The sequence below is a fragment of the Lipomyces arxii genome (assembly GCF_038497795.1).
Source record: "Lipomyces arxii strain Phaff 12-163 unplaced genomic scaffold V1512scaffold_4, whole genome shotgun sequence".
NCBI lineage: Eukaryota > Fungi > Ascomycota > Lipomycetes > Lipomycetales > Lipomycetaceae > Lipomyces > Lipomyces arxii.
In genome coordinates, this window is record NW_027117703.1 from 567140 (window position 1) to 593522 (window position 26383).

Below are 26383 nucleotides of genomic sequence, written 5' to 3' on the forward strand. Positions count from 1 at the left end.
TTTGATCTATTGGAGCTTATTTAAACTCATAACAATTTGTCTGCTCCACATCAGAGGCACACTATCGCGCTCAATTTTAACAGTCCAGCTCCAATATGATTCAGATGCGAAACCGTCAAACCTTAATTTGGATCTGTCAGACAGACGTACTACTTACTACTGCAGGCTACTTGCCGTACGCTGTACGCAATTTACTCATATTATACGGTATACTACAAAAACAATCATTCTCACCTTTTTTTAGCCATGTTTTACTTCAAACTATATGGTTTAAGACAAAATGAGGCAGGCTAGATTGTTATTTAAATTTTTCAAGTTATTTATAACTAAAAACTCCAATTTCCGCCATTTATTCAGGTTTATCTACCGCGTTATTATACAGTTATCCACACAGAATCAAATGCTAAAACACAAATTATTATTACTATTCCGATACGTTTCCAGACCCTTCAAGTCCAAACAGTTTCCTTCCTTTCTTTTTAAACGTAGTCGAGATGCTCTCGTGTCCACCCGCCGCGCCAGACGAAGCTGTCTTGCTGAGCGGGCTCGATGTCAGACCACCACCAGACGCAGGCTGCACTGCCGCCATGATTGATGCAGCAGAAATGTTTGACGACATACTGCTAGCCCGAGCCCGTGCTGACGCAGTCGTCGTCGTAGACGTCAATGCCGGCCCACTCATTCCTGTCAAGGGTTCAGAACTGCTAAACAAAATGCCTTCTTTGGAGAAACTACAGATCACGGGCAAAGCAGGCGAGTGATTCGTTATAATATCTGGCGGAGGAGACGGTGAGTGCGAGTGAGCAGAGTGTTTCATTGTCTTGAGAGATTCTTCATCGCTGTCCTGTTTTTCTTCGTCCTGATCTGCTCTGTTAACATTCTCTTGCTGATTGGCAATGACCGTCACATCATCAGTCAAATATGATGCTTCTGAGCTTTTCTCGGAGTCTTCTGTCACCGCTTTTGTCAGTAGCATTTTGGAATTAGCGATTGGCTTGCTTTTGTACGGCGCATGCATTGTTTTTTCTAAAATGTGAAACACATGCGGCAGTACTTCTTTTTCAACATCCCGTCCCCACACAATGTCAAGGTGCTCATGTCCAATGACAGGGATTGCTACTGCATGCTTAGGCAGCTCGCTTAGCATGGCGTCGATATCAACCAGCGAATCTTCAGTGCCGTACACCAAATATATCGGGCTCCGGATATTCCTTGTCGGGAACTGCGCGACGTGATAAAATGCGTTGCCGTACAGTCTGATTGCAGAAGTCACATCGTCGTCAAACATCTGGAAGCATCCGCGCCTCATGATCTGAAACCAGTGTACGACGGTTTTGACCGATGTGAACGAGTACAGATGCGCGTAAGCCGCGATCTTTTGTTGAAACGAGATGTTGTGGCCGTGCCAGTTAAACAAAAAAATCAACGATCGGTCAATCAATCTGACAAACAGCGGCGGGTACATTATACTTTGCCAGAAGATTGCAGAAGACAGTATGGCTCTTCGCCCGAAAAATAAGTACATTATCGTAGGCGACGCCTTGATGAGCGAGTCCACGACGCTGTTATGCAAGCCTCCCGGTGCCATGGCCGGGGCAAGAGCAACAAAAACATTTACTTTGTCGTTTAACTTTGGGTGCAAACTTAGAGCAGCGAATGCTTGTGCACTACCTTGTGAAAAACCAAGGTATGCAAGATGCTTCTGACGAGTAGTGTGTAAAATATAGTCAATTGTGTCTGGAATGTCGTAAAGTGCAAATTCATCCATTGAGAAGTTCCAGAATGCAGTGTCAATCGAGCTATGCAATACATGCTTTTTCGAATACTTGTTTCCACGGTTATTTCCCAACTGCATAATTAGCTCTGTAATCGGCCATAACTAACATCCAATTCACCCAAACATCATACCCGCGCTCGACCAGCATAAACGGCAAACACCTTGCCTCTTCCGTTATCGACACCCAGATCTCACTGTTCATCAGCAGTCCGTGGTGCAAGTACACTACAGGTTTTCCTTGCGGTCTAGTTCCGGCTTTCGTCTCAGTTTTAGTTTGATATATACGATGCACGCCAAGCAAGTATCCATCCGTCGTCTTGACAATGTGTTCCTCCACGCTGTACCCAAACAGCGCGCAGATCTCGACAAACCCGTTCGCATCATGAATCTCATGCACAATGGTTTTCTCGCGCACACTCCCGGGTGCCAAAACACTGTAGAGCTTCCGAGTCACTTTCTCAAACAAACCAATAACAACACCGGGAAGCAGAGATGTCACGAACCTCAAAAACGACTCGAGCATCACCAGCAGCATGCCAAAAATCAACGGCGGCCATTCGAGCACCTGTAGCCGTCCAATAAGTGGAAGCGCCATTCGTAAATTAATAGCGTAGTGAATGCAAGCTCAAAGCAAGTGCGATAGCGATTACTTATGCGTCTGTTGACCTGAACTAAAGGGAATTGCCAATCGAGCTGATCGTGGAATTAAGTAAATGATCAAAACTGAAAGCGCCGGCCGCCTCGAGAAAATTGACGTCATTCTGGTCGTCACGTGAAAATGAACATCAAACCTTATCTGTTATCGCAAACTCTCCGTAAGAACTTTGTTGCGATCAACATCTTTGACACCTGCTACGAGCCATTCATGTTATCTCCAGGTCAAATCTTTATAGTTATTACTCCTAAATGTACATGTTCCAATAACCTCAATCCCCCATAACACATTCAAATTCCCATCCGTAAGCCCGCAAAGTGTTCACATTTCCCAGCATCCACATGTCCAACAATCCATTCATCGGCTGTCTCGAACTCCAACTGGCATTCTTTGCACTTCCCGCTCGCACCATTGCGATCTTTCTTCTTCAATCCAAACGGGTATTCAAAATGCATAGCTTTTAAATGGTTCTTGTAAGTATCGCAGCGCGAAAATCCGCCAGATGAATGACATTTGTGATCAGCAGTGTAAAACGGACAGTTGTACGGAAGATCACCCTGGTGCGATTTTTCATGTCGCAGCAAGTCATTCGGCCGTGAAAATCCTCGTGCACAAACAGAACAACTGTAAGGCCGCGATGCTGAACTCAAATGTGTCAGACGATGAGCCTGGATATTTGAGAACCACCCGTTGCATTCTGTACACTGCTGCTTTCTCGGCTTGACTCTAGTTGGTCCGCCCGCGCTAGGATGCACAGATTGAGTCACGTGGTCGTTAGATGACACAGTGGACGGTATCGTGGACCGAGATCCAGAGCTTTCAGAAGTCGTTGATCCGTTGTTCCCGTAAACGCTATCCTGCTCGTCTTCGTCGTCATCTAAATTGAAAGTCCGTGTTTGAGAATGAGATATAGTAGGTGGAGTCGTAGGCCCGTATGAACTGTTGTATGCAGCACCTAGTAACAGCGAGTTGATGCTACTCATATGGCTCGCTTCAACGCCAGCACTCAAGGAGTTGAAGTCCGGGCTTGTGGCAGTGACAGAATAGGAGCCATGCGAATCGTACGCCGTCTCAGATGTAGGATTTGTCAGTCTCGATATACTCATAGGATCGTTTGGTCCCAAAGGAACCTGATTGATGCCTTCAACACTGTACTGTCCGCTTTCTCTGTTGGTACCCGCATTGACAAAAAAAGAGCTTGACGAGTTTTGAGAAGTAACGACATCACCAGCTGGCGGCCTCGACGGATTTAATCCAGGAAAAAGAGTATTTATACCGCCAATATGACGAAATCTCTGAGCAAGCGTAAGATGCGACGATGAAACTCGTTTCTCCGACACACTGTCATCGACAACCATCTCTTCAGACATATTGTTCAATCGGGATTCCTGTACTGGTGAAGGTGGCCGTTCGACGTTCGCTGAAGAGCCAACCTCTACCGCAAGAGCGCCAACTGCCGGGACTTGCATTATTTCAAGTTTGGCCACAGGCTCAGCTTCATGCGGATCGAGAAGTCCGGAGTGTGCAAGATTATTGAATCCATCCAGGGCCTCAAGTGAGTCTAATTCACCACTGTAGCCGTGTCGAGTCAAGATTTGCTGTACAAAACTGGTAGTGAATCGATGGGTAGCAATCTGTGCAGGCTTCTCGACAAACACATCAGATGAGGCAGACAAGTCTGTGGATGCCTTATCTTGAGTATTTGACTCAACGTATATCCGATTAATCTCAGTCCACAAATTTGCACTCACGCCAGGTGCAGTCAAATCATTCTGAGCTTTGCTATTTTGCAGCACAAGATCTTGTGCTGCACCAGGCTTATCCAAAATGGCTGATAGTTCTTCAAGGCCAAGAATAGTATTTTCTGCACCATTATCCTGACCCGCAAATTTTGCCAAATAATCCAGAAATTCGGTATCACTTTTATATGCGTCTAAATCCTCAAGCTCGTCATCTGGATAGGAAAAGTCACTTGATGATGGAACTGATGGGATCGATTGTACTGATTGTGGTGTTGGCAATGATACAGGTGGAGTCGCAACTGGCGGCTGTGCAACTGGTTGAATGACTGTCTCATGGAATACCGGTTCTCTGGGGGCTCCATTTAGAACAACATCAGGAGCAACCGTTTTGAATTTGCTCGCATCTGATTTCGGGGTGGATGGCAAAAACGTTTTCTCGACTATGTCTGGCTTAGATACATTATACTTCTCTGCCGTAGAAGAAAAAAACGATGGTGGTGGTGATGCGGTCGTACTTACGACAGGAGCTACCGCATGAGCCGCTAGTGAAATTGTTGAAGAGACTACAGCAGCAACGGCAGCTTTGCTTTTGTGTCCAATAACAACGACCTGGTCTATGCATTTCTGACAGGTGTTATCTTTTGGTGAACTTACTTTTTTGATTGTCGCCTCTTGTTCAGAATTAATATGTGTCTTTTCTGGTGGTAGAGTATAAGAAGGAAGCTGAAACAGAGTAGACGAATCTGAGTCGGAATAAGATCCACTGTCTAAGTCTATGTACTGTGCATCATCGTGAACTTTGTGATTAAAATTCGATAAACTATGTCGCTTTGTTAACTGACGAAATCCACGGCGAGTGATCAAATCCTTCAGATCTGACAGAATCAGTATTGCAGCAGTATTAGCATTAAAATAAATCGTACTCAATGTAGATGAAATTGATAAGCTTGATTTCGAAGAGCGAACGAGTGTGTCTGTACTCTCATTTGATGATAGTTCAAGAGCCTTGACTTTTAGGCTAAGTTCGTCAATCAGACTTGAGTCTGAATGATATGTGTTAGAAGACAATCGTCTGCATTCCGATCGTGATCTCATTTTTTCTGTTATATAATTCACAGCTTTGACAGAGGGGCATATTTTTTTTGGCTCATTTGAATTGATGGTTGGTGTGACAGAGGCGATGGCAAGCGAATTGCCTTCTCTTGCTGGACCGCTTGCTCTGACAATAGCAGTCATTTCTGTCAGTATTCTGATACCGTTCGATATTGAATCGTTGTCAGTTTGATGACAATCAGCAGTACTGTTGCTGTTATTGTTATGGCCAATACCAAGATCTTGTGTTGCACGGCTTCTGCTCCGGCCTCGACTGTCCTCGTCCTTGTCAGACTCCTGACTATGTGACATTTTCTGCTATTAGTAAATAAAGTTTCAAATTCAGCCGTGTGCGGCTGTATTATGCGAACGGACTAAACTGACCACTTTGTAAGGGTTAGGTGAATAGTACTATTCCGAGAATGTTAATTCCATTCACTTAACTCCTTTCAGAGTGAGAAAACAAACAGTTCTGAAGGTGAACGATGAGGACAAGTTAAAGCACAAAAGAGATCGTCAACGGTGTCAATAGTGAATGCAATAGGCTAAATAGTAACAAGTAATTAACGGAGCTTTGTGCCAGACTTGTAAGAAGATATCAATGTTGATCTTTTCAATATATAATAAAATAGTTCTTTCGGCGATAATAAAACAGTTCTCCGAGATGGATGAACGCAATCAATAAATCATTCGGGATGAAACTGATGCTTTTTAAACTGTAAAGTAAAAATCTTCTGGTTTTAGTGTAATTTCAACTGTGACCGCAGCATCTTCGTCGAGTAACGCCAAACCCGGTCTTCTTACAAGATTCTTTAGTATATGGCTCTTGCATATCTCAATCATTATTTTAAATAGTTTAATTTATAATTCTAAAAAAACATCTCTTTATTATTCACAAAGAAGATCTTTTTGTGGTATCTTCCGACCTTAAATACGCCTTATAATCGTTGTACCTAATCTACAGATCGGAATCAATTTAGCGGATGCCACGATCATTCTTGCCGATAGCCGTGAAAACCCTATATGTGGCGACATTTATTTTAAAGTTATTAACAGACAAGACCTAGCCCCCACCTGCCATGAACATATGCCACTCTATCTCTATGTCAAATAATAATTACACTTTAATTTCATCATTTGTATATTTAATCCCAATGTCATTTTAGTCCATTTGTATATTATTTACCTTCAACTTCTCGTAATGTAATCAAGTTCTTCCAACAAAGACGTCAATCCCTTCTCAGCCTCGCATACCCGATCTCGCATACTCTTAAACTTCTCCCGCGTAACGATAACCCGTTTCACCCGATTCTCTCCTTCCTCCGTTTCCTTCTTATTCAGCCGCTCTCGCAAACTATCCCGTTCATTCTCAACTGCGTTCACTCGCACTCTTAAACTTTCAGCAGAGTTCTCGGCAGAGCTCATGCGTCCCTGAACTTCCTGTAATTGCTTCTGCAATGCCACCTTTTCATCCTCTAATTTTTCTTTACTTTGCCTGTCGCTCTGCTGTCCAGCTGAAAGCAAAGCAATATCGGCTTCCTTCTTCTTGATCATAGCCTCGAGTTTCCCATTGCTTTCCTTGACCTTACTTATCTGGTCTCTGAGCTCTCGGTTTTCCTTGACAGCCGCGTTGATCTTTCCGTCGTACCTAATTCGCTGTTAAAGTTAGTACATGGTCAAGGCACATTGTAGTAGATTACGTACGGCTTGATCGAGTCTCGACTCAAGCTCGCTGTCAGATTGCTTTAACCGCTCCTCAGCCTGGAGTAACCTCTTTTCCTGCTGGCTGATGATAGATTTCAATAAGCGAACTTCCTGATCACTGTACTTGTTAATCGAGTCATTGGAACATAAACCCGACATTGCTTACAGTTGCTTCATTTCGCTTTTTATAGCTTCATGTTTTCCGTCGCGCTCTTGCAATTCACCGTCAACTAGTGCCAACCGCTTCTCTAACTCGCCCTTTTCGCCCTCTAGCCGACCAATAATTCGCGCGCCCTTTTCTAATTCTGTCCTCCATTGGCGAACTTCGTCATCAGCTTTGCGCTTTGCCTCAAGGAGTTCTTCGCATTGTCCTTCCAACTTATCCAGGTCTTCTAGAGCGATCGCAAGCTGCTCTTCCAGATCAGCTTCCCGTGCCTGTGTGCGCGTCAAGATTTCCTCCTTGTCCAACGCAAGTGCCCGCTCGCTTTCCAAATTCTCAACTATGCGTTTTGATTCACTTTCTGCTCGCCGTGCGCGATCCCGTAAACTGTCGCATTCCTTCTCTACATCGGTAAGTTGGTTCACAACCTTGCGATACTCTTCGTCCCTCGCCAGACTTTGAACCGTCTCACGCTGCGCTAAAAGTAGTGGCTGCATCTTCACATACATCTTCCACCATGGGTCTTGAATCTGTACAGCGGACAAGTTCTGCTTAATTACTTGAACCGCGTCGGCTCGGTAGAGCCTTTTACTGGCGTAACGTCTTTGCAGATATCCTCTTGCTCGGCTTTGAATCCTAGTCATGATCTCACGCATAAGTTTCTCTCGACGCTCTTCGAGCTCGGCAAGTACGCCCGCTCTGAAAAAAACTTTTGTATTGCCGACTCTGTATGCACCAGCGTCGAGTCCGAGGCCATCCAAAATGACTCTGCAAGCTTTTTGTCCGTCAACAAACCCACGCATTGTCTGAACCAAAACTTCATAGCGCTGTCTAAACTCAGTGAACGACAATCTGTTTGGAAAACCGGTGCGAGCAATCCGGATGCCTTCCAGCACACCATTACATCTCAGCTGATCAAGCACTAACATGTTGTCCATCTTTCTTGGCCGTTTCTCGTGATTCGGTAAAATGCATCTGACAAAGTGTGGGTGAGTTGAGTTCAACTGCATCATCAAGCTCGTCAATTGCTCTTTATGACGCTGAGCAACAGTTCTAAATAGTCCTTTTCGTCTGCGAGCGCCGTCCCTTTCAGCACTAGCATCTTCACTAAACAAAGCAGCAATATGTCTTTCGCTGGACATCGACAACAGCTGCACAATATTGTCATTCATGGGGTCTTTGTTCTTCTCCAGCCATCCTTCCGTTGAGTACTCGACCTCGGCTGCGTAATGAGTCAGTCGGAATCCTTGATTAAATAGCGACGGCTTGTATTTGTCTGATTTCTTGGCCCAGAGCGAGTGGAGCTTGTCTGTAAACGACTTGTCTGTTGCACGTGGCATCACACAATCTTCATCAAGACATGAGAAGATACCAATTGGCTGCATCAGTTAGAAGAAATTCTTCACCAAATCACACATGAGCTTACGTTCGACTTCTCTATTAAATCAATAGTTGGCTGCAGATCATGTCCAAAATCGATAAACTTCCAATCAATGTTCTCTTTGGCATATTCTTCCTGCTCGAGCACAAACATATGATGATTGAAAAACTGCTGAAGTTTCTCGTTCGTGTAATTGATACAGAGCTGTTCAAAAGAATTATGTTCAAAGATTTCAAATCCAGCGATATCAAGTACGCCTATAAACATCGCACTTCCGTTGTCTTCTTGTTCCAAAACATCATTAATTCTGCGAACAAGGAACCCAAAGCCTCGCTCATACAAAGTAGTTGCCAACGCATTCAGTGAAAACTGTACTTGTGCAGCAGTGCGCGACTGATCAACCCAATCACGACCAGCCTTGACTCTAGGTCGCAGAAGCCCCTTCACAAACGCATCAACCGGAACGCCCATAACGTGACATAATCTCTCTGCCTGAGAATAATCGACCAGTTTCGCCTGGCCGGATGATCGTTCTTCCGTGATTTCCAAATTACCAATATGCAAAATCACAGCAATTACGCGCAGCAAATCATGCTGTTCACGCTCGGTAAATCCCATGATTCTAAAAGAAGCCACGAGATTTCTGAACTCATCTGCATCAGAAACACCTGGGATAGTTCGGTTGGTGTGCTTAACATATGCATAGTCCGAGATATTTCCCTTGAGAAGAAACTCTTCTTTAAGTTTATGAGGAGCACCATGCAATAGCTGGTAGAAAATGTGGTAGTTACGTTCGGACGGACTTTGAGTGACGACACGCGACTTCTCAAGCAAATACCAGTCAATATATGCACCAGAGATCTGACCGGATCGACTGAATTTAATCTTAATAAACTTTCCAAATCTAGAAGAATTATTGTTTCGCATAGTTTGCGAGTTTCCAAAAGCTTCAAGAATGGGGTTGGCCTGTAATATCTTTTGCTCAAAAGTTCCTAGCTCTGACATAGCGCTGGTGGCTGTGATTGCTGCAAGATACTGAATCACTTTCTTTGTGTTTTCAGTCTTTCCGGCACCCGATTCACCAGTGACAAGAATTGACTGATCCTCGTGCATCTCCAGCATCCGGCGGAATGCTAGATCAGCTGTTGCATAGATATGTGGTGGTGCGTCCTCACGCGACCTGTTTTTATACTTTGAAATGAACTCTTGATTATAGAGCGGAAGACTGCAGTATGGGTTTACTGCTACCAAAAACAACCCCGAATATGTCTGTGTCTTATAAGTGTGTTTCTGCCCAAGAACGAAAGATTACGTACGTAGATCATATTCGACATATATCGCGACGCAAGATTGTAAATCACAGACGGCTCATTCAAGTAAGTCAGCTCAGCCATGTCATTGGCTTTGTCAAATTTTGGCGGGTTGACTTTCTCGACCTCATCTTTCCTCATAACACGGTCCTTGTGATCGTTAGTCCGCAAGTAGCGACTACGCGTCTCCAATAACATACCGAATCATCAGTACATCTCACACGCAACATTCCGTCCGTATCTTCCTCCGTTACAAATCCTTTAGTAAACGCAGTCTTTGGATCTGTAAGCCAAACCCACTGTTTACCAGAAAACTCAGACTGCGCGCCATCAACTGCCGCAGCACCAACCTGGCTATTCTCGTCCACATCGTCCCTTGGCTTCAACGCAGACTTGATCTGTGTCGGAGTGAAAGTATGAGTCCGTTTAGAAGCAGGCGTAGATGTAAAGTTGCGGCCGTGGGGAACATTATGCGATATAGGCGACAGCTTGTGCGGTGACACGCCGCTCAACGGTGTACTTGCCATGGTTTTACAAACTCTTTTCAAATGTCAGCGCTGGGTATCAAAAAAAAAAAAGATCGTCTGCAGGTCAGGAAGTGTAGGTAAATCACCAGGCCTGACGTGTTTGAAACTCTCAGCACAAACAAACATTCAAATGAGGGCGCGGCGCGGGGATGAGCACTCAAAGGTGTCAACATTACTGTCGGCACGGCAACGGTTTGTAAGCAGAAGGTGTTTGTACTTTTTTACAGATTGTAAGGGTTTTGAGTACTATGGCACGGCTAAAAAACAATCATCTTGGACATCATTGTGCTCTGTACGCGCTAAGCCCGAAAAATTGAACAAGCAAAAATAATGCACTCGTATTTGACGACAAACTGTGACAGTCAACATACAAAGCTTTCTATTGTTCGTATTCTTGACTTCAGTGTCTCACAATTTTTAATAACGAACCCTTTTTTGCCGATATGAAATCAATCTACAACTTGTATTAACAGCCAAGATTAATTAAAAGAGCAGTAAGAGTGCACAATGTAAATTAACGCTGTTCGTCAAACCCTTTAGATGTCTCGCATTTTAGTTTATTATCATGACTGTTACCTGCGATTTCGTATTGGCTGAAAAACTGGTACGAATAAATAAAAGCAATAGATGCAAACAAGCTTTTAATTATTCACATGGTTAGATCACAAGCTACTCCAAAAAGCCAACCTATAATACAAGAAAAAATCGTCAAACGGGCCACAAAATTTATGATGGGAGCATTAACGACCAGTCCAATCGCCTTCCATCCAAAATTTGCAATGATTTAAGTTGGGACCGTCACTATCAAGCGTGAGATATGAAAATCCTTGTTTTGTGATCTCGACCATTGGTCTACCCTTCCACGCAGTTGTTTTTGGGAAATGTATAGTAGGTGCGGCTCCACCGGTCCTGCGAAACATGTTCGGGTTTCCAGAGACCGTGAACGAAACTAAATATGACTGGAGAGATCTGGCAATGTCCCCAATATCCACCTTGTCGTCGGTCTGCAGGACAGCCTTCGCGGAATCATCCAAGGCAGGCAGAGATCCCCAAAATGTAAGAAACAAGTCTTGGGAGTGAATACCAGGCTCGATCGAAAACTTGTAGAGATACGTTCCAGGGAAGTGCTCCTCCAGATAGACCGACTAGTACATGTTAGTCTTTGCTTAATGTCAATCAGGAATTACTTACATTGCAAGAAACGATCCATTCAGAAATAACAGACGCAATGCGCCTAAAGACGGTCTTGTACTTGGACGCGGGGTATAAGGTTTTTATTTCTTTCAAAGTCTCTTCTGTTGCATTAGGAAAGTGCTTGGGAAGAAGCTTGTTAAACTGATTAGTCTTAATCTTAGATGGATCAGCAAACAGGAAGCCTTCATCCGAATTGTAACTAGATAGAATTTTTACACCACGATGGTAGTGTCCGTATCCTAATCGGAACAGAGGAAGTAAAGGCACGTACGTACGATCAACGTACGGTCCAAATTCAAACGTACCGTACCTCGACGCAAACACAGCATCCTTGTTTGCCTTAGACAAGATCGAGCTATCTTGATTGACTAAGCATTTGAAACTGTCTTCGCAGTCACAGTCGGCTAAAGAGACGAAACGCGAGTACTGTGTCTCCAGGATATCCTTGTCGTACTGAGGATAAAATGCGGTAGACTGCATAATTGCTCTGTGGAACTGCAACGGCTCAGGCGAAGTCAAATGGTGCATGATCGACGACGCACCAGCACTTTCTCCAAGAACAGTGATCGACGAAGGGTCACCTCCAAACTCGTAGATATGTTGATGCACCCAATCGAGAGCCAAGCGCTGATCATGCAAACCAGCATTAGTTGCACCATGTTTCTTGACTTGCTCACCAGGAAGAAAACCGAAGGCACCAAGCTATGAACTCGTTAGATGAAGTCAAACGTATTAAAAAGTCGCCTACACGATAGTTGAAGGCAACATAAATCATGCGTCCTTTTGCTGCTTTCATAAGTCCTTTGGGATTGTAGATACCACCTTTTTCTCCAAAAGCTAAAGCACTATTAGCAATCAACAGCGTTTAGTGAATGACTATAACAAACCAAAGCCACCGCCGTGAATCCAAACCATGACAGGCAATCCGTCCGGTAATTCCTCATCACGGGCAGCAGAAGAGTTATACCAACGAGCTTCAGTGCTAATAGAGGTATTGGATAGAGCAGCAGAATTGGACTTTTGCGCAAATTCGCGCATAACACAACCTGGCACAACAACATCAAGGAAAAGACAGTCCTCTGATTGTTTGGTCGGGTTCGGAATGACATCAAGCCATTTCCATTGAATATTCGTGGCTTGCATGCACATAAATCCAGTATTGCCGTCATTGATCTCTTCCTCATCCAAAGGTGGTTGAGGTAATTGAAATCGGCGCTTACCCGTGGGTGGTGCAGCATAGCGGATATTCTGCTAAGGTCAACATGATATTTGCAATTTTGTGCCAATAATTACCGAGAAAACGAAGAAATCGCCATCCTTGTCATATTTAGAGGCCCGGATCTTTGAGTACCCAAGATCAATGACGGGGAGATAAGGCTTCGAAACTAAACCGGGCTCATTCTCATCTGAGCTTGTATCTACTGGTGCTCCAGAGCCAAAAGCAAGCATTGCAAGCACAGCAAAAGCTGAAATATACATAATGTGTTAACTTACAGTATAGGAAATTGAAAAGGCTGAGAGATAACAAAAAAAAGAGGGAAGAAAAAAAGAAAGAAAGAAAGGCGACGTTAAAAGCTGATTTTGCGTAGAAACTTTGATCATATGAGCACCATTCTCAAATCTAGAGAGCTGGCATAGAATGGCCTATTTTGTGCAAAATTGTATGAATTTGTATCTCCACGTGAGAAAGTGGGAGTCACCACCACCTTTCCCCCCTCCAATGTCAGTCAACAGCCCAAAAATAAAACATCATAAAACAAGTCACAGATAAATCAGCAAGTCACAGCAAATTATATCAAATTATCAGCAACAATTTGTCAGCTGGTAGCATCAAAATAGACAAGATATACAGTATTGAAATAGTCCCAGAACGAAGCTCACGGACATGTCGTTGGGAGTTCAGGATGGGTAGCCGGGTAACTTCATCCCAATTTGGACGAAAAGTCTAAAAGCAGAAAGCGGAGAAAAATATCATCACAAGATCGAATACTAACATTTTTTAACATTGAACTGTATCTGTTTGTAAGTAAAGCTTGAATTTATTTTATGTGGATTTGTGGAAGGTAGATTCTGTGGTTACTGTTATCCTGGCCACTTGGATTACTGCTCTGTGGGGCAAACAATTTCAACATTAAATGAATTAGCTGAAAGAACAAACCAGGAACTGTCCCTTGATAACATGAACATGATAGAAATTGCAAAAAATATGCCGAAATAACTGCAGTGCTGACTTTATAATGTATTTGAGCGAAGTAGTAGATTGCTTGCGACCCGTCAAATTGCAAACCAGGCTGCTGTGAAGCTTGAAGAATGCCATTATCAGTTGATTCGCTGTTTAGAGTTGTCTGATTCAAAAATGACATTTACCAGACAATCTTCTAATGAAAGAAACAGTCAATTGTCTGACCAAACCGACTTATCATCAGTACGAACTTGTAACCCTTTGGCTGTACAAAGTTCAATTCCACGTATCCGTCCGGCGCCTACGAATGACCAATGGACATCAGCAAGTACCGCGTCTACGGTACAAGGTGTAAAGCGAAAACGAGAAACGGAATCTATTAACGAAGATGAGTATTGGCGTAAGGGATGCGAAGTCATGTCTGATTTTCGTGCAACTGCAACAACCTCTAGCACAAGCGATCTTGATGCTAGCCGCTCACAGAATTGGACTGTTTACATTCAAGGCGGAGACGTCCTTGACGAGCAGAGAACATACGAACAGCTTGCCGTTCAAAGCCAGCTGTGCCGAGTTGCCAGCGTACAGTTTAGCTCGAAGCCTACAGATGGTCATAACTCAAACTAACTAACTACTCGTTTACGCTACTTGCGTGCTGAATTTTAGGGCTTTCTTTTTTTAAGCGTCATGAATGGCGTAATCCGTGCCGAATTCTGGTGTCTGTGTTAAAAGACACTAGTTTCGCAAAATTGCATCCGTTGTTGAAATTTTGAGACTGGCAATAAGAATGGTAAATATAAAGCTCGCTATTTCTAATTGCTTTGCGGACATGGCAGAGTATCTAAATCTAATTTTCAACTTCAAACTGTTTACAAATTCTTTTAAAAGCCCCTACAAAACGAAAATCGTTTTATATTGCAAATCATAAAGCAATTTAGCAATTATGAAAAAATCATTTCTATGATTAATATAATAAATGTGACCCTTCAAACCATGAAGTGATCGTAACTATAAAAAAGACATCCGACTATGACAGCACGCAAAGCAACTTATTAAACCGGATGTAATACTTATTATAACAACCCTCTAGACTTTGGTAATGCTAAAAAGACCCGTTTAAAATGCTTAATGCGCACGCGGCTTCTCCTTGAAATCCTCTGTGATAACATCATCTGGACAATAAGCGTACCCAAATATGACCTAATACAAGCTTTGTAAATGTAGAACAAGTATGGGATTGCGCAGCAAGCCAACGAAATGAATGCGAGAAGCAATCCAGCCCATTCATTTATAAGACGATGAGTGGTACATCTGGTTAGTGAACAATGGGACACATGCACCCCCAAACTTACGACCCCTGAATGCGGAGTAGCTCAAGCAAATTGCATAATATTTAGGGCGTATATGTGCTGCACTCTGTGCACAGTTCTTGCTTAAGCGCACTTAAATGTTTGACACTTGTGCCAATATAGATCCTACTTACAGTATTAGTTCCAATTTATAACTGCAACAAAATAACTCACTTATGCCTAGAGTAAGCTATAATTGATCATATAAATGACGACTGATTGCATGATGATAAGACCACCTCATCGCATATACTGAAGGTCACTCAATTAATTTGATAAAACAACAGAAGAGACATCAAAACTATCTTGATAGATTGAGGAAGAATAGGAGCGATTAGAATTTTTATATTCAGAATCAATTGAGCTCTGTGAATGCCCTGACAACCTGTTCCTCAGCAGTTAAAAACAGGTGAACAGAGAACGCAGAATCGGAGTTCGCATTTTCATCCAACTGCAATTGTAATGGCGCAGGTTGCAACGCAGTCTTCGCAATCGACTTCAAAAATGGCGCGTCCTCCTTTCGCGACAAGTCCGTCAACAATTCCTCTGGTTAATGTGTGTGCAGATATCGCGCGACGAGTCGATGCTTTTTTGGGCTCGGCCTTGGGTTCATCCTCTGCTTCAGACTCACCAGAAATTAAAGAAATACATAAACACACTATACAGAAAGTCAAAGAATCTCTGAACGTCAACAGCGAGGCGTTGAGGCGCTATACGTGAGTGTTTAATGATATGTCTGTAAAGAGGTTCTAATACCGGACTTAGTTTTGACGAACTGGCTATTTCATTCAATGGAGGCAAGGACTGCTTGGTGATGCTAGTTTTGCTTCTGGCTAGTCTACATTACCATGCATCCGAGTATCCACCACAGCGTATCCACACGGTCTATGTTCATTCATACAACTCGTTTGCCGAAGTCGACAGCTTTGTAAACGAATGCACAGCTCTATACTCGCTTGATTTAATTCGCCTGCCGAATCCAATGAAGGGAGCGTTTGAGCAATTTCTCAAAGCAAAACCTCATATTAAAGCCATTATGGTTGGTACTCGACGGACAGATCCAAATGGTGCGGAATTAACATTCTTCGACGAGACCGACCATGGCTGGCCCAAGTTCATGAGAGTGCATCCCGTTATTGATTGGCATTATGCAGAAGTGTGGCATTTCTTACGACAAGTCGATGTGCCATACTGTGTGCTGTACGACATGGGATACACCTCTCTAGGCGGCACGACCGACACACATCCAAACCCTGCTCTGGCTGACGCAGCCGGCAAAAGTGGCTCGGACTTTAAGCCAGCTTATACCCTGATAGACGACGACAAGGAGAGACTGGGCAGAAACAAATGAGTTTTTTTTGTTCAACATCGAGGGAGTGGAAGGGCATGTATCGGAGTTTTTTTGGGTCCGATCTGTGTATATTTCAGCGCTTTTAGTGTGAAATTTGGACGGTTTGTCGCAGGAGTAAAAGCAAATTTTAAATCAAATTTTGGAATAGACCATTTTTCTTTCTGCATTTACACTGCATTGACTGGTAGGTAGTCAATGGTTCAAAAAAGACTTCGCTGCTAAGATTAAAATTAGTTATCAATAGACCAAAAATTATCAGTCGAAAAATTAATCTACAGGTCATGAAATTTAGAGAAATGCTAATCTGATATGTATATGTACAAAATGACTGTCGACCAAGAAGAACAAAGCTTAACCCAAATCCGCTTCAAGACCCAAACTGAAGGACTGCAAAACTAACAACAAACCATCAAACTCCTTTTCGTTCCACTGTCCCGCCACGAATCCTAAACTCGGAAAGTTCCTCTTCCAACTCTTCAATTCTGCCAGCAACTTCCTTCTTCAGTTCACGTGTCTCCATTTCTGAAGTTTTTAATCTCATTTCTAGCTGTGCAATGCGTGCTCCTAATTTCTGATTTTCTTCAGCTACAGGACCGTTTTTGTGGTCGTCTTTAGCGTACATATCTAGAACACAGCTTTGGAGAACAGAATATTTAGAACGAAGTGACTCAACCTCCGTAGCGGTTGTAGTCGCGTCTTTCAAACGTCTACTTAGCAGCTCAATTTCCGCCTCTTTCTCTAAAAAGGCTTGCTTGAGCGCCGCAACTTCATGCCTAGAGGCATCCAGTGCACCACAGACAGATTCTTCCTCTGCTTTCCATCTGTCTCGCTCATTTTTTAAATCCCTGTTCTTCTGTAGCAACTGGTTTGAGTATTTCGCACGATCTGCGGCTAAGTTGGACAGATTTGCGTGCTCCTTTTTTGCATCAGTTTGCAAACGAACAATCTTTGCTTTCAAAATTCGATTCGTGAGTACTAAGCCCTGTCTATTGGCCTCATCACGCTGCAGAATTGATTGCTGATGACTCAGTCTCTGCAGATTACTCAACCGCAATTGCTTCAAGTAGCGTTCAAAGTTGAGTTCATTGCGCAGGACGAGCAGCTGCCGTTGCAAGTGCGGCACCGAAAACTGAACCTGTATCTGACTTGACTCAGTCTCGGGTGTCATTTTCATAGTCGAATTGGCCATGTGACTGTGTGACAGTTGCATGAATGCCGTTGGGCTCTTCTGGTTTTGTCGAGAGGTCACCGGCGATCCAGCCACAGAAGATGACATCGTATAAGACCTCAACGAAGGCGACGGCATTGCATCTGACTTGTGCTCACCTAAAACATCCACCGAAGTGTCTTTCACGGCAGCGCTGTTCACACGTGATATCGGTGACGACAGCGAAATAAGACTCTCTGTAATTGAACCATCTTTCTGACGAGTGAGCTGTGGAGAATGCTCAAGCGACCCACGACGCGAAAGTGCGCGACTATTTATGTCCTTGTGCGTATCTAAAATTGACTCAATATCAACCATAGGTCGCCGTCGTCCTCCTGGTACTGTTACGGACTGCGTATCTGAAGCAGCCAAAGAAGATATGGACGCAGCCATTGGTGTCCGAGCCTGCTCGTTCGAACTGACTGAGTCTAGTTCAGGTCCGCTGTCATCGTTGGTTAAATTCTTTATGAACTTGTCCGCCAGAGGCTGTTGATAAGGACTAACGCTTTTATTCGCATGGACACCAAAACTGAGAGCATCGCCATTTGGATACAAATAACTGTCACCAGTAGCGCCATACTCACGAGACGTCTCGCCGTATCCGTTGGAGGTCGATTCATCTAGTGATAAATACGTAGGCTGATTTTCAGACAAGGAATTTTCGAGCTGGTCATGAAATCCTCTGAAAATGACTGTAGGTTCAGAAATGTCTGGCATCTCCAAATGCTTCGTGTCCAAAGTTATGCAAAATGCCGCAATATCCTCGGCCGAGCCGGCCAAGTCCCAGCGTTGCTTATCTGTAATTTCGCTTTCGAACGTGTATCTAAAAAAATTCGGGTGCAAAAGATGCCGCATCGACAAGTCTTGAGACCGCTGTGCAATATCGTCAATGTCAAAATCGATATACGCGCTTATGTCAACATCTCGTATGCGAAAATACCGTCTTGGACTTGTAAGAAACGTAAGGAAGTGGATAGGATACATTCCGTATACAAAAGTATACAAGTGTGCGTAATTCACGGCTGTCGAATCAGGCTCTACACTGGCAGAAGCATCAAACGCCCCATCTGCAAAGAATTAAAATCAAATCACACTTCGAAAGACCACCTACCCAAAACTTGCCACTGATCTGTGTCTTCCTTTGACTTTGGCTTCGTTGCTGCCATGACGGTGGTTTTGCTTAAGTCGTTGTCATCGCCAATCCCGTAGTAGTTATAGCCACCATAAACCATACCGCTGCTGTTGTTGCGACTCATACGACTATAAGGACTATTATCTGCTGTACTTCTTGTTTCTCCTGCAAACTGCTCATAGTCTGAATCAGACTCTGACAGCCGAGTCTTAAATAAAATGTCCCAGTATATGAGCCGAGCATAGATCGCAAAGATTTTTGGCAAATCCGGACCAAGAATGCTACAAATATGCGAGAGCAACATGACAAATATTGTACAAGCCAAATTGACAGCTAATGCGGATCTATCGAGCAGAAGACAGTCATACAAGTGTTCAACTAGGCTCGTGTTGTGCGTCTCAAATAGATGTGGAGGTTGCGCCTGTACAAAAGTGCAAAGCAAGTTCAAGACTGCAACACGATACTCAGTCTGCACCAGGTAGCGATCTAAAATGTTGAAAAAAGCTATTGGCCGTTTACTGCCAAATTTTCGCGACTCGGACTCTGCGTTCTGCATGCATATGACTTGACGCTCTGCAAGATCTCCGTTCAGAACGTCTGATATCTGTGGTGCAATGACAATAATCTTTTTGATTCCCAAGTATACACGAACAAGACTATCGGCGCAATATTCTGACAAAGCTTCGTAAATCTTAAAGTTTGGACTTGTGTCATGAACATCGTAAACCATTACGCGGAGCAAGAATGCCTGTGCCTCGTCTACAGTAGACCGTATTCGACCAGCAGAATCAATCGCAGGAATCATAAATTCGTCTATCCAGAACTTCAGCCCCTCACTGTATGGAGTGATACAACTCACAAACTCTGATACCAACTGTATGAAAAGGCTTTCTTGTGCCGAATCAGCAGCCAGAACATGTTTTCTGTACGCGGTCAACAATTCTTCGTGTAATCGCTGACCGTCAAAAACATCCACTTTGTCGTGCTTGTCAAGATAGGCCCTAATGTTGGCGGCAAGTAGCTCAGAAAACTGGACTTTCTGTCCATCTGCAGGTAGTACCGCCTCCTCAAGGGCACTTTCTATCGCCTTTAAAAGTTCCCTCAAAGACCTATATCAAAGAAAAGTCAGTTTAAACCGCAAACCCAAGTTTAATCAGGATTTTGTTTGGATTACTCACCCAGACATTCTAATACTTCTGACAAGGCTAGTTCTGCCTGTCTAGTGACAGTTTCCGATAGAACAATGAACGAAAAGTCAGCAAAATCAAGACGATTAGGATTCAAATATCAGCTACTTCAAAACTATTTCATTTTCGTCGTTTGTTGTAAAAAAATATATTTGAATTGTCGTCAACATTCAAATCTCAAAATGCAAAAACCGAGCCGCAACAATTTAGAGTTTGCCCTTTTGAAAAAGCTGAAAAATGCTATTTTACGTGCAGGTGGAACTTTGTTTGCAAATTACATTTTTGTGCGGCGCACTTGTGTCATCTACAGAACGCGTCGCTTGAAAACAAAACGCGTCAACATACTCAAATCCTTAACGCGTCAAACCATCATGTCGTACGACAGCGGGTACAACAACACTTCTTATGGGGGATACGGGAACAATGACGCTGGTGGATTTGTCAATAAAGGATACGGCGGCAACGCGGCAACAGACAATAAGTTTAGCTCGCCAGGAGGAGGCGATCGTGTATGTATATTAATGAGTGCAAGTGGCTGTTACTAACGCGATCATGTAGGTCGTTTCCGAAGGAAAAAGTCGATTGAGACCGGTCACTTTGAAACAGATTATCGGTGCAACGCAAGCACATGCTGACGCCGAATTTTTTATTGACGGAGCTGAAGTCTCGACTGTAAGAATGGTTTTCACTTTGACAACTTAAGGTAACATCGATTCAGGTCACGTTTGTTGCCATTGTTAGAAACGTCGCACAGCAGACCACAAACGCGGCCTACAGGGTTGAAGACGGTACCGGAACGTTCGAGCTTAGGCGATATACTGCGAGCGACAGAGGAGCCGATAATGAAGCTCCAAATTTGTAAGTATAAAATTGTTTTTGCCGTGGTATCTAATAGTTTTCTAGCCCACAGACTGGAGACTATGTCAGAGTAATAGGAGAAATGAAATTGTTCAACGACAAGCGTTACGTTCAAATCAGCTTGGTGCGTCCGATCACCGATTTCAACGAAGTCATTTTTGCGCAACTTGAAGCTCTTGCTATACATTTACAAACCATCCACAGAGACAAATTAGGGGACGCTGGAAATGGCTCCAAAAACGTTCAGTCCACTAGCATGAGCGGATCGACGAGAAACTACGGGAATGAAAATCTGACTACACTGCAACGAAGGATAATGGAAACTCTTGAGTCTGCACAGGAGCAAACGTCAAACGAAGGCGTCAACATTCATGCAATCTCTCAGCGGATTGGTGCAAGTGTGGAATCGGTCCAGAAATCGGCAGAAGCTTTGCTGGAATCAGGCTTGGTGTACACTACGATTGACTACGATCACGTAAGAGTTATTTTGCCTCTGGGTAAGTGTATCGAGTGCATTACTAACTCATATGTAGTACAAGTTAACATAAGTCTAACAAGATTATGTGCCATGATTGTGGTTTACAGTCTGGCTTTTTGTGACAGTAACCCTGCGTGTTTATCAAACCAACGAAGTTACCAGATTAAATTCGATTTACTGTTGTACAACCCGTAAGGAATATTCATTCATGCAATAAGGAATCGTACTGTACAGCCGAAGGTATGCCAATATCTTAATCCCTAATCCACACCAGTTTGCCCTGCCAGCTTACTTAAAAAGTCTTTCCAATTTTGAAGGCTTTTTCTTTTCCACATTGAAGTGGCCGGGTGGATTACCACCAGTCTTGTGGTGATTGTGATCCATCCTCGAGAGCTTATGTGGTGCTGTCGCGGGGACTTGTGCGTTAGAGACCGGTGGACGTGATTGCACAGGCTTTTCTCGTTCTAGTAAATATGGTGGCATTTCGGGTTCGGGCTGATCTGCCTTCAGTTTTAAATCCGCACGATTCATACGTAATCTCGACAGCTGCTGAAGCCAATCGCTTGGGGATATGAAATCCTGCGACCCGATAATGACCTCCTTGTCGTATGCACCCGATATCTCGTAAGCAGTACGAGCTTCGGCATACGTCATCCCACCAGCTATAAACACAAAAATGCGTTGCGCCGGCGTCTGAGCTACTAGCGCCCGATCATGCCACACAGCTCTATTCCGTCGGCTTGATGTAGTAGACGGAGTTAACAAATAGTCTTGTGCCAAATCACTTGCCGCAGAAGGTTGATCTTTTGCAGCTTTATATAACTGTAGATCTAATGTGTTATGAACAACACCTTCCAGAATATTTTTCAGAGGTAAAATGTATCGAATGCGCTCAGCCGAGCTCTCAATTGAATCTAAAGGTGTTGGCTTTTTTGGGTAACTCCGTTCTTTCAGCGACTGCTTAATAACATGAGCGCCGAGTAAATCCAGGTTTTGAAGAAGAATCATATAGGTCCCATTTAGCTTGGCGTGTAGGCACAGCTTTTTTAGATCAGCATCTATAATTCCGTTCCGATATAACAGGTACAGCCCAATCATCCGCGCCCGATCCTGAGCCCTGTCTTTATTAAAAACCAGTCTAAAAACAATGAAAATGCAGAACATACAAAACTACTTGATCATCCAAGAGAGGCACCATGTCTCGCAACACAGTCTTTGGTAATTCGCCGTCGTCTGTCATAGCTGTCGCCAAGCATTGTTCAATTTTAATGACATCCAACAACCTCGAGCTTTGCGCTGAGCTTGTCAAGGTCGACATCAGACTCTGAATTAGATTCATCCTAGCCATCTCTTGCGTTACAGCATGAGAGGTTAATAATTTTTGTTTTAATGCCGTTAAGGACAGATTCTGATCCCGTCTGCATATAAAAGTCAGTTAGAAACATATCACGTATTAATATGTTCTCACACTTCGGGATGCTCTTCTTGGAACCTTGCAACTCTATCGTTTAGCGTTTCAGTTGCATTGGAGATGAACAAATGTCGTAATTCTGTCCATAAGTCATCGTCTTCTGTCAGGTCTCCATCGGCTTCTGCAGAAGCGCCATTGTTATCTATTTCTTGATATGTGTACTTGTTATTCTTAATCGGGCATAGATCATGAGCCATGGCCTCGACGGTCAATTCGTGCAAAAACGGTCCACTCAAATCGACTGTTCGGTCAAGCACCAAAAATACAGATTGTGGTCTGTCAGCTTCGACTGACGGGAAGTTCTTATTGGCTCTAGCGTAAGCATCAAGTTCTTGTTGAAATGTGTTCGCAATCAGATACGGGAGTGTGTAGGCATTGTGGGTAGCCTGTGGAGGGCTATAGTATCGGACAATCGGATATTCTCCTAAACAGACACAAACACTGACCAGCTAGACTGCTGTTAGAAAGTTTTTGCGCCGGGTGTATCGATTCAAACAGACCTTGTTGGCAACTTTGAGAATCTCTTGCTTGACCAAGTTCATACACGAGGGATTGTAAAATAGAGGCAGCGAGTCTGAATCGTTAAATGTGAATATGTTTGATTGTTGTGGAAAAAAATCGATCATTAAAGCTTCACAAGTTTGAATATAAGAAGCTGCTGGTGAGTTGTAAATCTCATCGATAAAGTGTTGGTTGATCTCTTGATCATGTCAGAATAGCCATATACTAGTATTTGACGGCATACTTGGAACAAAAAAAACATGAGCTGCGCTGTATCTGGTAGGAGTTTTCACAAAATCTGCTAGAAGACAATTCACTATATGTCTTTGTGGAGACAATATGTACATTGCCTCGAAACTACCACGAATTTGTCGGCGTTCTTCAATTCTCTCGATAGCTAAAATGATCAGTTAAAGCTAAAGGCACTATTTTATTTCCATCAGCTAATTTACCGGAAACGTTGTGTCGTAGTATCTCGTCCACTGTTAACACATTGTGAACTAACTGAGAAGTATACTCGTCTAACACCAAGTATTTATACTGCACCAATCCTTGTCAACTCATGTTCCAAGCATAAATCAAGATAACTAAAGGGACACACCTTGTTCTTGACCTTAATTGAGTCCAAAAGGTCCAACACACCTTGCATTCATGTTAGAAACGACCATCTGCGATCCGTACGCGTAAAAAAAGCTAGCTTACGTTTTCGGTAAAGCTCTTTTACCGAGAACACCATTGCGGTTGCTTAAAATCAATACAAAAGGCTCAATATGGATAAATAGCTGATGCTGCCCTTAATCTCGAGAGCGTATGACGGCGCTCGTTGCTATACTGGGGTAGCCTTATGTCAATAAGTGATTGTTATGACTAGGCATGCAAACCAAGAAACTCAGACTGTATTATGTCTGATTCCGCTCAGGTAAAGACTTATAAGATAAGCGAGAAAACCACAGTGATGCTTTGTCTATCTAACTATTTGCCAAATTGTACGTAAACGGTTGATATTGTTGATGTATCGATTACGCATGAGGGGCATGTACCCGTATGATACGCGTTACTATGCTATATGAATGAAGGCACCCACGAACCCGCAAAATTCAAAATGAAGCAAGATCTATTGATGCAAGAATAATAAACAATTGCTTCATAATCATGAACTAATATACAATCCCAAAATAATTACAAACCAAAAAAAATATTAAAAAATATACACCAACGCCAGCTAATGAGAGTTTAATTTTTCCGAATGTGATTACCTAACTCCTGATGACTTATAATCCTCACCAAGCGAATCGTAATTGCGCAGGTGTAAACACCGGCGGCTTCCATATAAGCTTTTGCGGATCTAAAAGCCTTCTTCTTTTTTTGTGCAACTTGTGATAATGCTCCATAACACCTGCGGTAAGACAGATAATGTGCTGACCTTTATAGTATTTCAGCATATTGAGCGTCTGTAAAGTGTGCAAGACGTCCTGCGTCGTCATGGAGGTGACAGTTGCAATATCGTCAATTGAAGTCTCTTTCATATCACGCGACTCGTCGGCCAACAGTTCGATAACCGTGTCAGACCAATACGCGCGATATGACAAAAGGCCCAAATCAGACAACGGTTTTTCAGGCGACCCAAGCTTTCCTTCTTTCTTGGAGAGCTCATACGAGAAAGCTATGAGCAATTTACCAAAGCCATGTCGCTGGTATTGCGGCAATGTAAGAATACATGCGACATTATATTGCTCGGCCGATTCCTTCTCTTTAGAGAAATATCCAACAAGATGATGTCCAAGCTCGTCACGAGTTGTCATACAATAGAACAAAAATGGATCAACATCGTAGTAGAGTGTTTTATGATCCAGAAATAGTTTAGATAGCAAGCACAAGTTTCGACACCATGTCCGCTGTCTTCTGCCGTCAATCTCAAAAAATGAAACATTCTCGTCCCTGTAAATCTCGTTTCCAGGAGGATGCTGTAGTTGACATTTCATGCGATGTCTTTGAAACTGCTTGATGGAGCCGTAATAGCAGAGACAAAACTCGCAAATGTACATGCAGTCCTCTTCAGTCAACTCTATGGGATAAGGCGAGAAATACCACGGCTCAACTTCATGATGTCCCATCTGAATTTTCATGAAATTTCGAACACGAGCAACCTCGTGCGCGTTTTGTGTCATTGATCCCGAAGTACGCAGTTTTTCGATTTCCTCCTCACGAGAATAATTGTCAAGTTGCATACTCTCTATTGTTTCCGGCTGTGTAGCATCGAGATCCACCATGTCATTTTCGCCGGTCTTTTGCTCATCCTCGGGCGGAGTCGAGACAGTCGGAGTAGCATTGTTGGTGGATAGAGGAGTTGCAACATCTGTGGCAGTTTCAGGCGCATCATCTGTAGTTCCAACATCGACATTTTCTTTTCCACGAGCCCGAGCAGCTTTGGCTGCCTTGGAATTTTTGGCTGGCGGTCTTGCACGTTTGTTCTTTCTATCTCGAACTAGCAGAGAGTCCTTCGAAACCTTGTTTGGCGGCACAACCGCTTTCTTTGGCTTTTCCGGTTTTGGCCATTGTACAGGTCGAGATAGATCAAGCCTGTCTACAGGCACCCATTCATCAAGTCTCTATATGAAGATGTCAGTCACAGATTCACAATATTTTCAAATCCGTGATAGAGCCGCAAAATTGTGATCACATTGCTTACTGTGCGACCACACAATACAAGAGAACGCCTTCACAAGCCCAAATACCATAAATTAGACAAAAAAAATACCTTGTTATAATCTTGATAATGAACATAAAAGATTGGTTGCCCCTTTTTTGTATGGATTGACAGTAATTCGGCCAGACGAAAGTCGCCGTCTTTTGAGACCCAAACTTTGCAGCCAACCCTGAGTTGGGTTATCGTGGCCATTGACGACGGCGGTGGCGACTCGGATTTGCTGGCCCGGCTGGCGGGAACTGATGACCCATTCGTGCCCGGACTTGCCTGGTCCATGACCAACGACAACTGCAACGGAGGCGGCGGAGGTTGTGGTGCTGGCTGGATGGATGGAGAGCCTTGTGATGACATCTTGTCAAGACAAGTTCCTTGTTTTCGTGGTGGTTGGATAGACTGAGGGGGGCTGTATCGTATTGTGCTG

The 26383-nt window shown here is 43.4% G+C and overlaps 9 protein-coding genes across 9 annotated transcripts; 2 read left to right on the top strand and 7 right to left on the bottom strand.

The window, feature by feature from the left end:
• Positions 1 to 316: 316 nt before the first annotated feature.
• Positions 317 to 2645, bottom strand: V1512DRAFT_260424 (alpha/beta-hydrolase). The gene is made up of 2 exons (XM_066915860.1): positions 1896 to 2645; positions 317 to 1849 (listed from the first exon to the last, which is right to left on the bottom strand). The coding sequence occupies exons 1-2, from the start codon at positions 2370 to 2372 to the stop codon at positions 425 to 427; spliced, it is 1902 nt and encodes a 633-aa protein (XP_066772676.1). The 5' UTR covers positions 2373 to 2645; the 3' UTR covers positions 317 to 424.
• Positions 2646 to 2722: 77 nt separating this feature from the next.
• Positions 2723 to 5578, bottom strand: V1512DRAFT_246699 (uncharacterized protein; the record flags this gene model as incomplete). The annotated part of the gene is made up of 2 exons (XM_066914444.1): positions 2723 to 5049; positions 5098 to 5578. The coding sequence occupies 2 exons, from the start codon at positions 5576 to 5578 to the stop codon at positions 2723 to 2725; spliced, it is 2808 nt and encodes a 935-aa protein (XP_066772677.1).
• Positions 5579 to 7132: 1554 nt separating this feature from the next.
• V1512DRAFT_270404 (P-loop containing nucleoside triphosphate hydrolase protein) lies at positions 7133 to 10348 on the bottom strand (the record flags this gene model as incomplete). Its single annotated transcript, XM_066917602.1, has 4 exons — positions 7133 to 8509; positions 8557 to 9780; positions 9828 to 9971; positions 10022 to 10348. 4 exons carry the CDS (start codon positions 10346 to 10348, stop codon positions 7133 to 7135), a joined length of 3072 nt encoding a protein of 1023 aa, XP_066772678.1.
• A 740-nt stretch (positions 10349 to 11088) lies between these two features.
• Positions 11089 to 12991, bottom strand: V1512DRAFT_205105 (Carboxylesterase; the record flags this gene model as incomplete). The annotated part of the gene is made up of 5 exons (XM_066913347.1): positions 11089 to 11493; positions 11540 to 12244; positions 12291 to 12379; positions 12430 to 12790; positions 12836 to 12991. 5 exons carry the CDS (start codon positions 12989 to 12991, stop codon positions 11089 to 11091), a joined length of 1716 nt encoding a protein of 571 aa, XP_066772679.1.
• A 2241-nt stretch (positions 12992 to 15232) lies between these two features.
• Positions 15233 to 16757, top strand: V1512DRAFT_260436 (uncharacterized protein). The gene is made up of 2 exons (XM_066915861.1): positions 15233 to 15786; positions 15836 to 16757. The coding sequence occupies exons 1-2, from the start codon at positions 15533 to 15535 to the stop codon at positions 16419 to 16421; spliced, it is 840 nt and encodes a 279-aa protein (XP_066772680.1). The 5' UTR covers positions 15233 to 15532; the 3' UTR covers positions 16422 to 16757.
• V1512DRAFT_290296 (Hamartin protein-domain-containing protein) lies at positions 16720 to 20110 on the bottom strand. Its single transcript, XM_066918208.1, has 3 exons — positions 19939 to 20110; positions 18740 to 19869; positions 16720 to 18695 (listed from the first exon to the last, which is right to left on the bottom strand). The coding sequence occupies exons 1-3, from the start codon at positions 19944 to 19946 to the stop codon at positions 16831 to 16833; spliced, it is 3003 nt and encodes a 1000-aa protein (XP_066772681.1). The 5' UTR covers positions 19947 to 20110; the 3' UTR covers positions 16720 to 16830.
• Positions 20111 to 20288: 178 nt separating this feature from the next.
• On the top strand, positions 20289 to 21582 carry V1512DRAFT_260442 (uncharacterized protein). Its single transcript, XM_066915862.1, has 5 exons — positions 20289 to 20456; positions 20506 to 20619; positions 20666 to 20805; positions 20851 to 21280; positions 21339 to 21582. Exons 1-5 carry the CDS (start codon positions 20319 to 20321, stop codon positions 21351 to 21353), a joined length of 837 nt encoding a protein of 278 aa, XP_066772682.1. The 5' UTR covers positions 20289 to 20318; the 3' UTR covers positions 21354 to 21582.
• On the bottom strand, positions 21525 to 24346 carry V1512DRAFT_123752 (Sec1-like protein). The gene is made up of 8 exons (XM_066912938.1): positions 23958 to 24346; positions 23857 to 23897; positions 23708 to 23795; positions 23500 to 23652; positions 23255 to 23454; positions 22752 to 23203; positions 22450 to 22701; positions 21525 to 22400 (listed from the first exon to the last, which is right to left on the bottom strand). The coding sequence occupies exons 1-8, from the start codon at positions 23989 to 23991 to the stop codon at positions 21572 to 21574; spliced, it is 2049 nt and encodes a 682-aa protein (XP_066772683.1). The 5' UTR covers positions 23992 to 24346; the 3' UTR covers positions 21525 to 21571.
• Positions 24347 to 24535: 189 nt separating this feature from the next.
• On the bottom strand, positions 24536 to 26238 carry V1512DRAFT_270409 (acyl-CoA N-acyltransferase; the record flags this gene model as incomplete). The annotated part of the gene is made up of 2 exons (XM_066917603.1): positions 24536 to 25864; positions 26014 to 26238. The coding sequence occupies 2 exons, from the start codon at positions 26236 to 26238 to the stop codon at positions 24536 to 24538; spliced, it is 1554 nt and encodes a 517-aa protein (XP_066772684.1).
• Positions 26239 to 26383: the final 145 nt, after the last annotated feature.